The sequence below is a fragment of the Atractosteus spatula genome, chromosome 3 (genome assembly GCF_055471065.1).
Source record: "Atractosteus spatula isolate fAtrSpa1 chromosome 3, fAtrSpa1.hap1, whole genome shotgun sequence".
Classification (NCBI taxonomy): domain Eukaryota; kingdom Metazoa; phylum Chordata; class Actinopteri; order Semionotiformes; family Lepisosteidae; genus Atractosteus; species Atractosteus spatula.
In genome coordinates, this window is record NC_142708.1 from 62,520,709 (window position 1) to 62,535,825 (window position 15,117).

Sequence of the window (15,117 nt, forward strand, 5' to 3'; positions counted from 1 at the left end):
ATCTTTTGCAAGTATACTTATATTGTGTATAATGACTCATCATCAAATCATTTAAGCTGTCGAGCTCTTACCCGTAAATGTCCAGCACGCCGATGAAGGAGTGCTGCTTGGTGCTGGTGTACAGTGCCTTGTTGATGTGCTCCACGATCCAGTTGAAGAGCTCGGCGTAGATGTGCTTGGCCAGCGCGTTGCGAGCGTTGAGGGCATGCTGCCTGGACATGGGCTTGACGTAGGTCTCCGCCGTGGTCACCAGCTTGCGGTGGCACAGCCAGTGCTCCATCTGGTCGTGCTCCACGCCCAGCAGGTCGCAGTAGTGGTTCAGGTGCTCGTCGCCTTTCTGCACGGAGAGGAGAGCCGGTCACCCCCGCGAAGGGCACGGCAAGAACGCGAACGGCCCCTCAGGCCCCGCGCGCACGGAGCAGCTAACCCATCCTTCCCGCGCCATCTCGCTCTTTCAGCGGCGCGAGACGAAGACGCGGTTTCTCGCTGGTCAGAAAAGACAGGGCTTTGTTTTACTGCTACACCACTTCCCAGGAAAAAGAAAAAATCAATCCCTCCCCACCTCCAAAAACCAACTGCGGACAAAAGAAAAAAAACACTTCCACAAACAAATTATTAAAATTACTGGACCAATTCATCTCATTGTTTCTAGCTGTAAAGGAAGAACTAGGCCTCAAGATAAGATTATTAAAAACAGCAGCCTACTGTATCTTCATTAAGGTTTTCAATTATTCTGAAAAGATGTTACTGGTTTACTGAAGCGTAATTTTGACTCATTGGTCTTTTTCCTGAGGCTGAGACTGAATTGCCATCATCACCACCAGCAGTCCTCCCATCCCTCACAGTCTCCTGTCCTGAAAGACCGTCTTTCATTTCACCAGATCAATGAAAAATTATACTGATTATTGCATCTGTCCATTGGAGATGGTGGCTCTTTCACATGAGCAGGATTCAGGGACATTTAAACAGTTCCAATATAATGACACCTGATCTGCTTGTCTGGGAATCTTACACAATTCTGTAATTGGCAGTTTTTTAAAAAGAAAATTACAAAAAAAACTTCTGAGAAAAAACAGCCGGTTAAAACTATTGCATTTCCTTCTAAACACTTTGTGGCATTTTTAAGAATTGCTATTAATTTCTTTTGAAGTGATAAGGCTGAGATACAGGTATAAAATGATGCTGCACATCTAAACGTTTATGACTAAAGGCTAAGAATCACGATCATTTTCACGTTGGCAGTGGCCACAGCTTGATGGTCTCAGCCTGCAACAAATTAGACCAGAGCTAATTCACTTAAACAGAGCACTGACACTTTCTCCACAGTACCTACTTGGATGCCAGATACTATTACAACTAATTATTTACTTTCATTTATCCAAAGTGACTTACAGTACCCATTTAAGCAGCTGGGTATTTTACTGGAGCAATTCATGTGAAGCACCATCCTGAAGGGGCCAAAGCAGTGTCTCAAGTGGGATTTGAACCCACAGCCTTCCAGTTACAAGTTCAGAACTCTGAACACTGCGCCACACTAACGTGTACACTGCTGCAGAACATGAATGTACTCTATTTTCTGTCTTCCATCCGCATGATTTCAGTAGAACTGTAAGCACCTTACTAAAAAAAAAACACTTGTAAATGGAAGAGGTCAAGGCTCCCGACAGCAGAAGACGAAGGAAACTTTACCAGCTTGTACTCGGGCAGCTGAACCTGAATTGCTTAAATCAAAATCTGGCACTAGGACAGCATGGTAACAATGAACTTTAAATAAGGCTGAAGTATGAGAGCAGGCACTTTGGCCAATCTGTTTTGTTTGAGTGCCAGCAGCTTTTTGAAAATAAGATTTCAGAGTTTCCCATTTCCACTTTAAAACAGCACTTTTCCTGTATAATCATTGCTACTTTATGAGCCTGAAGTAGCCTGATCTTATCTTATTTTGAATTCTTGAATTCTTGTTATAAGTCCCCTTGTGATCCCCTTTCAAAACACACGGGGAACAACAAATGAGGTACATGTATTTTGCTCTTTAATTTACTCAAAAGTAACGTATTACTTATAATTAAAAAGTTAATGTTATTATTAGGAATATCTGTGTACTAGGAGATGCACAGATCTTTTATTGAACAGAAAAGACACAGCAAGATTTCTGATGCTGATTAATATTTGCCATCAAGACACCTGCAGTCTACAGGGCCAATTGACAATGCTCTCTCATCTGAAAGTCTCGGGACAGTGGTGTACGTGGTCATCGCTACAAGAAATACAAGCTGTACATCAGGTGTGCTTGGCACACGCAGGATCCAGTTGAGGTCCCTTTCAGCTCAAAGCCCTTGGACAAGCATGTGCCTGTTCACTGGTCTCTGAGCCCTACGTGTCACACTTCATCTTATTTCATCCTACAGATTTTTAGTGGAGCTCCAGTCTGATGAGCACAGAATCTACAGCAGAACTGTCACATTGTCATGTTGCAAGGAAGCCACTGTGCATGTACACTGCCCTGCTGGAATGTGATCACTGCAGAATCAGTGGTGATCATTGCAGGACTAAGTCACTATCGTGGTCAGACCTACATGATTCATTAATCAAAATGACACCATACCCGTTTCATCAATATCCTCAACATCCATGCACTTTATTTATAACACTAATACACTTTATAAGTATGTTTGGTTTTAAGGTGACCACACAGTCTTTTATCCGGGATGCAAAACTGAAAAAGCTTTGCTTCAAAAATGAAACAATGATTTGGCATGAAATATGGTTATGCTGTTGCAGAGTGGCTCCAGACACTCACAGGGATGTAGCAGGAGTCACCGTCGCGCTCTGACCGGATGTCCACGTTGCCCAGGTGGAGGATGGAGGCAATAATCTTAAAGAGGTTCATCTGGTGACTCTCCTTCACACCTGCAAAGGTCAATAGCTTAATACCCCAGCGGCTATATCACTCTGCAACTCACACCTGGTAACCCACTGAAGCTCAGCAGGTGTGAGCCTGGTCAGTACCTGGATGGAGACCTCCTGGGAAAAAAACTAAGGCTGCTGCTGGAAAAGGTCTTAGAGGGGCCAGTAGAGGGCACTCATCCTGCTGTCTATGTGGGTCCTTATGCTGCAGGACAGTGACAGGGACACTATACAGTAAAAAGATGCCATCCTTCAGATGAGATGTAAAACCGTGGACATCCCAGGGTGTTTCTTGAAAAGAGTAAGGGTTTTACCCTGGTGTCCAAGCCAAATTTCCCTTGGCCTTTACCAATCATGGACTCCTTATAATCCTCATCTATGAACTGGCTTCATCACTCTGTTCTCCTCCCCACTAATAGCTGGTGTGAAGTGAGCGCACCAGTGCACTCTGGCTGCTGTCGCATCATCCAGGTGGGGCTGCGCATTGGTGGTGGAGGGGGGAAGCGGTATATACTGTACTGTACGTGTAAGGAATTATTATTATTGTTGTTATTAGTAATAATAAGGAATAAGATGTTTCCACATCAAACAGCTGAAAATTCTTTAATGATCACTACAAGCTTTTGAAATTAGATTTTGGTCAAAATTGGCAAAAAAAATGTAAATAATTTGACCATATTTTACCGAACACACATGCAGAGATCAGCTTGACTGCATCGCCGTTTGGGGATTCTTGCTTATATTATGCACTCAAGGAGCTCACAAGCCACATGCTTGGAATTCGCGCAGGTGTTAATTTTCGTGTTTGTGAGGTGGGTGGCTCCATGGCGAAGTGACAACGCATTCTCCTCAGACACAAAGCTGTGGGCGCGGGGGCGTGGGGAGAGTGGGCAGAGCATCAGCTCGGAGGTGGGTGGGCTCTGACTGAAAAGGCTGGCTGAGCTGCTTTAAACCATGAGGAGCTCTTAATGCTCCAAACGGGTCGGGGTTGGCGGCCGGCTGCGAGGGAAACCCGGGACAGTGGAGAAAAGGTCTGTTACGACTCAGCTCCGACCCGGCTATCAGCTGAAGCAAACACAATTAATGTGGAGTGCCTGGGTGAGAGGCTTGTAACAGACCTCTGCTTCTTGCTAGAACGCCACAGGGCACCTGGTTCTTTTCTTCTTTGGAAAGTAATAACTTGAGAACAGACTGCACTGTGGGAGAACAGTATGAGAAAAACACAGCAGACAATGGAAAACTAATTCTGTGAATAGCTGCAGTCTGGGCACTTATTTATCACCAGGGTGCCTCTGGTACACAGGCACTGGAACTCCTCATGGAAGAAATATTTTACCGTGGAATTCATTTAGGGATTGATTTCTCTCCAGTGAAACTCTGCTGCAGTGTGATTGATATGCTGAGGAAACTCAGAACTTTTTTTGTCCTTTAGAAGGTGTTTGCTGTAATTGTAATATTGTTTAACCAAAAAAAACATCACAGAATCCTGGGACATGTGACAAAACTACAGTATCCAAGGTTGACAGTACGAACACATATGTGAGACAACACTTATAAGCAGACAGCGCCATACTGACAAAAATCTCTCTGTACAGTACTGACAGATTGCGCTGCACACGCCAACAAAAAACACACTCTAGCTGTAGAGTTTTTAATTGACAAAAAAACGTACATTCAACATTTCCATACATAATCCTACAGAGAAAGGGGAAAGCTGTAGGAAGTGTCTAACATTCTATCATCTGCCTTAATGTTTTTTCATTTACAGTATATTAATGGTGATCATTAATATAATAGATCACCGATTACCAACAACGATTACAGGTAAACATGTCTGATTCCAGTGGTGTCTGGAGCCCCTGACTTCCTGATCACACGGAGTGACCGAGTGGTCACCCCAGGGTCACTCACCGAGCAGCGTGAAGGCTTTCCTGGTCTTCTCGAAGTCCTTGGCGTCGTTCACCCCATCAATGAAGATGTTCTCGCCCTGCGAGGTGTAGAAGAAGTCCTCTGCCGAGGCTGGAGGAAAGAGCGAGTGAGAGACTGTGTCACCCACCCGTACAGCCCAGCGCAGAGGGAGGGTCAGAAGTGTCAGATCTGTCCAGCCCTCTGTGTAACAACCTGTATGTCAGCCTACTTCCAGCACAAGAAACTGCAGACTGTTACCTGTTCTGTAAACAAAGTGATTTCAGTTGTCATTAGAGAATTACAAGTCCAGCACAGAAACATCTGCCTTTGTGGTGCCTCACAGTTCTGGGGTTCAGTTCTGTTTTGTGCAAGGTTTGCATGTTCTCTTTGGATCCATGGGGGCACTCTCTGGTTTGGTGTCCTGATTTACACCAATAGTCCAAAGACATACTGTCCAGGATAATTGGTATCTCTAAATTGTTCCCTGTATGTGAGTGAATGTATGTTGTGTTATGCAATGGCCTTGTGTCCAGCCCAGTGGGTAGCCCTGCCTCACACCCTTTACCTCCTGGCTAACCAAGGATAAAGTGGTCACTGAAAATGGACGGACCAATGGATGTTTCTCCATAACATTACCATTCGTACTGTGCCCAATATTCAGGCGAGCACTTTTTATTGCAATTATAAAAAAACAATGAATGGGCTAAATACTCCTCTCTTCAAGTTCAGAAATTTAGAATTTATTTTCCTAGAGATAGATTCACATCTCAGGAGAAAGCTGCTCTGTCAAAGACAAGTCACCATCAAAACCAGGGAGTTTGTTCCAAGAGAGCAGCACCTCTCATTGCTCCTTCAAAAAAAAGTCACACAAAGGCACTTACTCAATGAGAGATCCTTAAACTCGGGCAGGCTAGCAGAGGCGCACAGCTGATAAAATATGTGATAGTTTCGCTCATCTTCAGCCTGAAATATAATCAAACATTATTACGCTGATGACGGAGCTCAGGACCATGTGAACTGTCCAAAGTTTCCACATGAACTTAAATCTGCTGCCCTAACAGCAGACTGATAAAGTTTATTATGTGTTGATTGTAAGTGTTAGAAAAAGATTAGCACTGACATTCAGCATGCAAGTACATTTTAAAAACATTAGCAAAGTTAATAGCAATGACACTTTAAGAAAACAACAAACTCCGTTAATAAAAGAACATTTGATTAGGCTTTGGATTCAGTTTTCTACTATTATCAGGCATAAACCAACAAAGTCAGAAACGAGCAATGAGTAACAAATACATTATTTAGAAAAATAACTGTCTAATTAGTGCGTGAATGCACTACTAACACTACCTGGGGTGTCAACTGAGCATTTCAGCGATCTATATCTGAGAATCTCTGGGCATTGGATATTGACATATTCCCAAAACCTAAAGGTATGAGTGGGAAACAATCAAGACAACGTATCAAAGCTCTTGCGATTAAATGAGATTCAATAATGCTTGGTGACAACTTTTGATCCCACTGACTCTTTCGGGATACAACTACCCACGCGGTGCACTGCGCCACCCAGGCCCCAGAGTTTCTGGAAAAAAAAATTCAGATAGGACTACAAAACCACCCGTCCTAAACCTGACTTGGGCCCCAAAATCCAGCGCTGAGCTTAAAAATTGTCTAAATAGTGTGTGAATGCTAACCCTAACCCTACCTGGGGTGTCAACTGAGCATTTCCACGATCTATATCTGAGCCTCTCTGGGCATCAGATTTTGACATGTTCCCAATGTTTCCAATGTGCCAAAACCCTTTCAGTTTGAAGTTGATGGCCTATTCCACAACCATGTAGAACGTTTCTGAACGCTTCAGTCTTTCTCATGTTTTCAACAGTCCAGGTCTGACAACCTTTCAACCATCCATGACATCTTCACTGGGTCAGCTCAGGACCAAAGTGACACAGCCCTGCAGGTGCTCATAATCAGACAGGGTGAGATTAACCTAGAATCAGACAGGGTGAGCGATAGTTTGCCTAGGTGACATCAGGATGAATAACTATAGCAGAACTGGTGATAAAGAGAAATCAAGAGCTTGGCATGAATTTTTAAACTGAGAATGGCAATCTGGAAAACCCAGCAATAACAACCTAAAAGTGCAGGTAGCTTCTCCATATACCTCTGTGGCACAACAACCCACTTCACCTGCACAGCCTTTTACACCACCAAACAGGTGAGACTTTTCACTGCAGTTTGGCACCAGGGTGAAATGAGACAATCACCAGGTCCCACAAAGACACAAAATGGCCATCTCCACGAGTACACAATCAGACAATGACACGCTACAAGGCATTTTCTTCATCTTCCTTCTTTGGAACAGCTGCTACACTGCTTTTCCTTGCTCGTTAAGGTCCACTTCACAAACACTGAGTCACTGTCACTTTGTGTAAAGTGTACCATGCAGGAATGCAGACAGCAAAATGACTTGTAATCAGTGGAACACATTTACAGAAAAACTCACTTGACAAGTTTTTTATCTAAACCTTTTTCAGGACAGAGCATTTCATTTCTAAGCTCACCTAACAGTTATTTTCAACAATACACGCAACGCACACTGTGCACGCACCACTGGTACAATTAATTTAACTGTGACGACTCATTGTAAACTGAGCACTGGCTTAAAATTCAGCAAACCTTTGTCATAAACAGTGGGTTCATTCTCCCATGTTTCTCCTGTCTTGGAGCTGGGACTCTGGTGCTGTTCCTAAAATCAAACGTTTTTTTTACAAGAGTCTTCCAGGCATGAAACTCACTCTATGACAGAAACCGGACCCGAAGGTCCAGGGAAAAACCAAAGCACGGAACTGGAATTCTGCACTACAGCTGGAGACGAAGTGGGACCCTTCCAAGATCTGAAAAGCTACGGGATCCTTTGGAATGAAAACTAATCTTATTTTAAAAAGTAGAATTCATTTTGTGGTGTAAATCTATTTTGGCAGCTATTACAAACACTCATTTCAGAATTACATGATCTGTCTGACAGGAAATGAATGCTGATGTATATAGAGACAGACAGGTAGGCAGGGCTGCTTTGATGAGAGAACAATGCCAGACCAGTTTATATGAGGCATCAGTAAGGCAGCACATAAAAAGCTTTTCTTAGGAGTGAAGAGTCATGAAAATCAAAAGTGACTCAGGAATCTAGAAACAAGAAAATGCAATAGATGATACTGATTTTCACGGGCCAGTGCAGACTAGCTCTGTGTGTCACTTCTCTCAGGCTGACAAGACGGAAAACTGGGAACAAAGGGCACAAAAAGCACAGGTGTGGTTGCATCTTCTTTCAGAACAGCGATGGATCATTACTTTCAGCTGCCAGTGGAGAGGGCTGTCAAAGATAAGAAGACTGGCTGGGACTGCACTGAGCTGGGTGGTGTTCCGTTTCAAAATGTAAGGTTGTCCTGCAAGAGCAGATTAGGTAGAAAGGGGGCTTGAAACTCACCAAGAACAAGACGAGGGGTCCACGTCATCAAATCAATGTCCAAAAGCTGTAATTGCTGCAATTGTCAACATATTAATCACGGACCTGGTCATAAACCCTTTTCTTCATCTACATAAGTCATAACACAAACCTGAAAGACCACTCTCGATTTCTCCAGGAGATAAGTCCTCATGTTGGCTCCGATGATGTAATATCGCTTGTCGAAGCCGATCTGAATGTATTTTCCGAAACGGCTGCTGTTGTCATTTCGGGTGGTTTTGGCATTTCCAATGGCCTTGGGGAGGGAAAAAAGGGGGGGTTTAAAAAACTCGGCAAACACTAGTGATTAAGAATGCTGCATGAAACAGCTGTTACCAGCTGATCTTACACCCTGAAAGCCGGAGAGTCACAGGCCTCCTGCAGCGTTTGGGCTGAGTGTGTGATGCAGAGGTATGTGTAAGACCATATTTTTGCTGGCAAGGAAAAAATGAAAGGGGAGTTAAAATGTAGGAATGGATATTTATTTGTTTCATGTTCATGTTCTCCACTTTATCAATCAAGGTTTTATCAATCAAGGAAGATGTCAAGTAATACTGCATAATAATGCAAAGGTTGCCAAGGTTTAAGTCTACACACAAAGGAAGCATTTTTTAAAACTAATTTACATCTTTAAACTAATTTAGCTAATTCCTGTTTTCTTTTTCTTGAAAGGGATATTAATGTGTTAAAGAAGAAGGAAATTATTGTTTGGTTCTGCCAAGTCTTAGAAGTTTGTGGGAGTATTGAAAGTTTTTATTTCTATGCACACTGTCCCATCACAATCAAGGACAAGTCTTTGGGGAACCATGCAGTGTATTATTAGAAAAAATGGCCACTGGTACTGACATTTTTGAGAGATTTATGAGTGTTAGATAATTCATTACCTTCCAGGTGCTAATGCATTGACCACCCCCTAATGTTGTTAACGTTTTCTCCAAGTTCAGCACATGAGAAAGGTTACAAACGAGAGGAGGCCATTTGGCCTATCTAGCCTGTGGGGTAGTTAGTAGATCATTTATTCAAGTATCTATTCCAGCCGTGTTTTGAAAGAAGCCAGGGTATCATCTTCAATCACATGGCTGGGGCAGCTGGTTCCAGACTACCACAGCTTCTGCACTACAGAGTCCTTACCTCCATGATTGGGCTGGAGGCAAGCACCTTCTCTTCCACATTGGTGTCGCTGGCTGACCCGCCCACAGTGGCAAAGTATCGCATGGCATACTTGGCAGACACGGTCTTCCCTGCCCCCGACTCTCCACTCACAATGATGGACTGGTTCTTCTCATCTCTGAAACAACAGGGAGAGGTATCCATGCAGTTAGCGGATAACAGTCAAGGCAAGACCATGCACAAGACTGTCATGGTACTTCGGAGTGCCATCCTTTATACAAGTGTTGGATCCATCCACAGGAACCCAGAGCTCAAGGCAATAGGACACAACGCTCCTCTCCACATGATCGTGCAAGAGGATTGTGCCAGCAGACAGGAACAGCATGTGAAAGAGACACTAAAGCTGGCATGGGGCAATACCAGTCCTGTATGTACTGTAGCAGCAGTATTTCCTCAATCCTGGATAGAGATATATCCATATCCTGTTTTCTGGATATGTTTTGATACATTATTTCTAAAGGGTCCAGAAAATATTTAAAGCAGTCAAGACACAACAAATTTTAAATGGGAGGTAACAGAATGAAGAGTATTTATGAAACCAGAAAAGGCTTTTGCTTTATCAAAAAAAAAAAGAAACGCGCTAAATTAAATTGCTCATAACGAAGGTATAAACACGCTTACATTTCAGGAGATGAAGCAAGGGCACTGATTTCAAACTGCAAATACAGACCATTAAAGAGATTTTTCCCCTCTTCAAAGTACAAGAATTCTGCTCTGTGAGTGCATTAGTTTTACATGCATGAGTGATTAGCGTTTTTAGCCATTATCAGAGAAAGGTCAGAGAAATTACACAACATGTTTATAACGGTCTCATCACCTGCAGAAACATGTGCAAACTACTGACTCCATGCCTATGTTCAAGTGTGCTGCTGAGAGCTGAACTAGCGCAGGACATGGTGCGCATTACAGCAAAAATCACTGCATTACATGCATACAAATGTATCACAAGAAAAAGTGTCTGATAGAATGTGAAAGATGTACAGAAATGAGTGTTTTCAAATGCTAAACATTTGATCAATGCATTAAGTAAGTATCCAGCTTTCCTTGCTTTACTTACTTTAAAGTTACTTTACTTAACAATAGTAGTTAACTTACTCTTATTTTTGCATTCTATTAATTCCTTTTAAGAACAGTTTGACACCCGTTCAACATGTCTCTGCATCGCAAGTTCAACTGTTGATGTCTTTGAAACAACGTGTAGAAGGTTTTAGATCCTTTAGGATAAATAGTACTACATAATGAACTATAGCAAACATTACATTCATACAATTCTACCTTGTAATTATACAGGTTCTAGGCATGGTCAACACTGAGCCTGTTTTTTTCTTTAGATTCAGATTAGGAGATGATCAGATATAGTCTTGCCTGCAATTGTACAGCAGTTAACTTTCTGCAAAAAACAAACTTGCCAAAGAGTGAGATGCTAAACTTCCCTCATTCTCAAAATTATTTAATGAATCCAGAAAACAAGTGCAAATTAAATGTCTCAAGAGGTAATCGCTAGATGAAATATGCATGAAGACATATGGTGTTTCAAAAACATTTTCAAATTCCTAGATACCTGGGAGAAGACTCTTAAAGGAACCGACTCACGTAATTCACATGCTCCTGTCTCTTCGGAGAAGGCCATGTCTGTCACTCAGCCTTGCCCTCAACTCCCCACTCACACTTCCCCCTCTCTCTAATGGAATTCTGCAGCTACAGGAGGAGAGGTGAGACAGTCAGCCTCTTCACAGCAAGGGCCAGGAGACAGGACAGGAGCAAAAAATGAACAAGAGAGGCGTTCTAGAACACTCCATTTCAGAACACTTAATTAACCAAAATCTCCCCAAAATGCTAACAGTCTAAAATATAAAATTCAAGTCAAGGAAAATTCCATAAAAAATATACACCTTGGGTAAACCTCGGTGTTTACCTCGGTATTTAGAATATTGTGTTAACTTCGGGAACCCATGCTACAACAAAGAAGAATGCTGTTCTGGAATCATCAAAAAAGGATAACATCCTTGGCCTTAAAGGGATATGCCTATACTGTACAGAACACTGATCCATCAAGAAGGTTTCACAATTTTAGCCACCAAAATTCATTGTTGTTCTGCATTAAATTTATGAAAAGTCAGGAAGTGGAGACTCAATGGGTTTGTTTCTTAATCTAAGAAGGACCCGCAATCAGCACAGACACAGGACAGAGCAGCTGAGCAAGGCATGCAGAGACATCAATGCCTTGCTCAGCTGTATCCAGGAGAAGGAGCTGCTCTTCCTGAACAAAGATCACTCAGGATGGGTACCGGAGCGATATGAAAGTAATCAATTGTTGGCATCATCTCGTAAGCTGTAATAATACTTCCAAGGCAAACCTTGGCTACACAGATGATGCTTCTAAAAACAAACCCCCTTGAGATGCCAGAACAGGTTTGAGGAGGATAAGATCTCTGGCAGCAGGCACATTCATATATTAAACATGGGCCAGTCAGGCAAGGGAAAGGCACATGTATTAAAGAGTTTATAAGAGAAACATTTCTGTCCATGTAATACTTCTCACTGTTGTGAGCATCTGCTGTGACAATCCCTTCATTCCCGAGTCTCCTTAGATGATCTACTGTATAGGGAACAAAACCTACATTAGTGTTGTTTTTTCTACAGCAATGAATAGGGAGAATTTCAGAAGTGAATGGAGTCAAAACATTTGACTAATTCAGCCATTGCAGGTTCTCTTGTTGTTATGCGAGACAAGGAGTGTATACTGTACCTCTACATCTGTGGTCTTTGTCCCAATGGGAAAAAAAAGCACATGTGACTGGAGTACCATCACACTGAACCCTTCTGACTGGTCAGGAAGAGCTGTGCAGGAGGCCATGCAGGCCTGTGTGTTCTGCGAACATGCCGGACAGCAGCAACAACCCGCTTTCACTGAGGGGACTCGGACTGGGCCACAGCTCTTTCCCGGAAAATGCTTTTCCCCACTTCTGGTTACACTGTTCTTACAACGGGTGAAAAGTTACACCTTTGCAGACAGAGCTGTTGTCTTTTGGGGTGTTTTTATTCTCCCACATTTTGTGCCAAGCTGAATGCAAAGCTTCATCACAGGTTCGCAAGTGATGAAGTGGAAACAGTTTCCAGCAGATGTGAAGTCACATGGTTATTACCAACTTCTTAACTACATGTCAAGCATGTAGGAGCCAGAACACGGGATTTCTGACTTTTCCTTAACTGTCCCCGAGACAACTGAAAGAGCAACACTCTGCTTTTTCTCCCTCTCCCTTTTTATTGGTGTGCAAACATCACCTCTTTTATTGGCCTTTAATATGAAAATGATGTCCATTGGCTCTCTGAGAGACTGACCAGGAAGGAATTTGCTTAAACCCTTCTTTAACAACAGTGCAAGTGGAAACAGCTCTATAAAACTATTATGATGATTCTCTCAGTCAATATCAAACATGGCCATCCACATTACAGCACACACCAGCCTGGCTTACACTGAAAGGCTGATTTCATTCTCCCGCGAACAAAACTTGCCTTTTTCCGCATCTGTGAACTGTGGTAATTTGGGGGCTGAGCTGCAGGGGTCATGTATTTCCAGACGGGTTACTCAAAAACCATTTGGCCACAATGCAAGGGACATTATTCGATGATCTAGGCCTAAGACAGGGCAGGTCTGAGACGCTCCTGCAGGGAGGACTTGTGTCCAGCATCTTGGCAGCATCACCTGTGCCTGAAAGGATGCCTGCTGGACTGTTTCAATATGAGCCGCGTCTGCCTCGTGTTCAGCGTCGCAGCTCTATCATCTCTCTTCTGGTTCTCAGCACGAAGGAATCAATGGAGCTGTTACTCCAGAGATGTGACACTTGTCTGTCTGCAGTCCCCTAGAGCCCGAGGTCATTCCCCTTCTGATCTGAGAGACTGCAAGGACATCTGCTGTCCTGCCAGCTAAGAAAAAGCTGATGTGACATGTCATCTGTTGCTCCCGTTTCGTTCTCCAGCATCTGACTCTGGTGCCTGATTATCCAGTTTGTATCTGGACTGAATAAGCCAGAAAAAATAAACCCAATGGAGTAAAAAAGAATCTGTTTCCCCTTAGCCTTTGTATAAAGTGCACCAACCACTTCATTCAAGTACATTACAGTATTTACAGAGAAAGAATAAATGCAGCAAATATTTTATTAAAACTAGTTACTAGATTGTACTATTCTGAAAACTGAAACTTCTAGAACTGGGTCTGACAGACATACAGAAGAAGTCTGTACAAAGAGGACAAGAGGATCTGCTTTACATACAAATCAGCCTTACAGTTAAAATCTTTTATCACCATCCAGTATTGTGATTTTTAAAAAATCTGACAAAATGTTTCACGGAATGGTGGCATTGTAGGCTTGTTGTAAGGTTCAAATCTGGGCTGTGGAGACTGAAGATTATACACGGACCTCTACGGCAAGCTCAGAGTACAATGCAGGAACACTGCATGTAAGAGAGAAGTTGAGCAACCATTTAGTTTCAGGAATTTTTCTATCACACCCTTTACGATCACAGTAATGTGAAATGCAGACTAGGAGGACATAGATTTCAAGCTCATTGTAATGATTGCTTGAAGTGCCTGAGTTATTGCCTGAGCTACACAGCAGTGCCCAGAATATGACAAACAGACCAGCATAAATGCTTGAAAGGGCAGAGGAATGGCAAGGAACTTTATGGGACTCCGGGGACGTCACTTTCTATTCTGGATAAAGGGATCAGATGAGGATGCTAGAGACCAGCAGCCACATATCATACTCAACGCCCACATCCATTTAATGTGCTGAGCAATCCAAGCTGGCTCGGTTTATCCGGCAGTGTTTCCTCGTCCTGCTCCTCTCAGTCGCTCTCTCCCTCGGCCCTCAATCTGGCACCTGCTGCAGGTGTGGCTTCAGGGCAGCACGCCGGCCACAGGCACACAGCTGCTTCTCTGCATCAGACACGGAGTAAAAATGGCACAACACTGCACAAACAACAAACCTAGACTCGAGGGGCATTTCACTCGAGACTCAAAAGAGCCAGCCGGGGATCGACTCTAGATGAGTGATTCCCAGTCCTGGTCCTGTGACCCACACACCTGCGGATTTTCATTCCATCCCAACTGCATTAGATTACTGAAGCCTCAGCTGATCTTAAAAGTTGCTTCAATAACGTATTTGCATTTTATTTCTAGTCACAAGTTTGGGATTTTAATTCACTTACAAAATACAACAGTTAAAGCTTCAACATGTTTAAGAACTGGAAGGAAAGAGATTATTAAACTCTTCATATTATTAAGTCAACGGAGGGTTTGATTGTGGATTGTGGAGGGCTTCGCTGGAACAAAATCCAACCGGTGTGCGGCTCACCAGGACCAGGATTGGGAACCAGTGTCTTAGATCAACCAGGACAGGATTCATGTGACGTTCCTGGAGAGCTGAGCAATACCTGGGGACTTGGGACTAACTTGACAAGCAGCATGTGAGGGGACAGAGCAAAACAAACTCAGTCAAACCTGTGGTTCAGCGTGCAGTTTCCCTGAAATGAAGAATTGTCTCTCACTGCTTAGGGACATGTAGGTACAATGATAGAATGCTATTAAATTCTGAAACTAATCCTCACATTCTTGATCTGTCCTCACCTGG

The 15,117-nt window shown here is 43.1% G+C and overlaps 1 protein-coding gene across 3 annotated transcripts in view; it reads right to left on the bottom strand.

The window, feature by feature from the left end:
* The window catches only part of myo5b (myosin VB), a 113,470-nt gene that overhangs the window by 45,097 nt on the left and 53,256 nt on the right, over window positions 1-15,117 (bottom strand). For all 3 annotated transcript variants that reach the window (XM_088911375.1, XM_088911374.1, XM_088911376.1), the window contains exons 5-10: window positions 9,446-9,602; window positions 8,427-8,570; window positions 5,694-5,775; window positions 4,816-4,923; window positions 2,798-2,907; window positions 72-337 (exon numbers count right to left, since the gene is read on the bottom strand). In XM_088911375.1, the coding sequence (XP_088767501.1) occupies window positions 72-337; window positions 2,798-2,907; window positions 4,816-4,923; window positions 5,694-5,775; window positions 8,427-8,570; window positions 9,446-9,602 (867 nt within the window). The remainder of the gene's footprint in view (window positions 1-71; window positions 338-2,797; window positions 2,908-4,815; window positions 4,924-5,693; window positions 5,776-8,426; window positions 8,571-9,445; window positions 9,603-15,117) is intronic.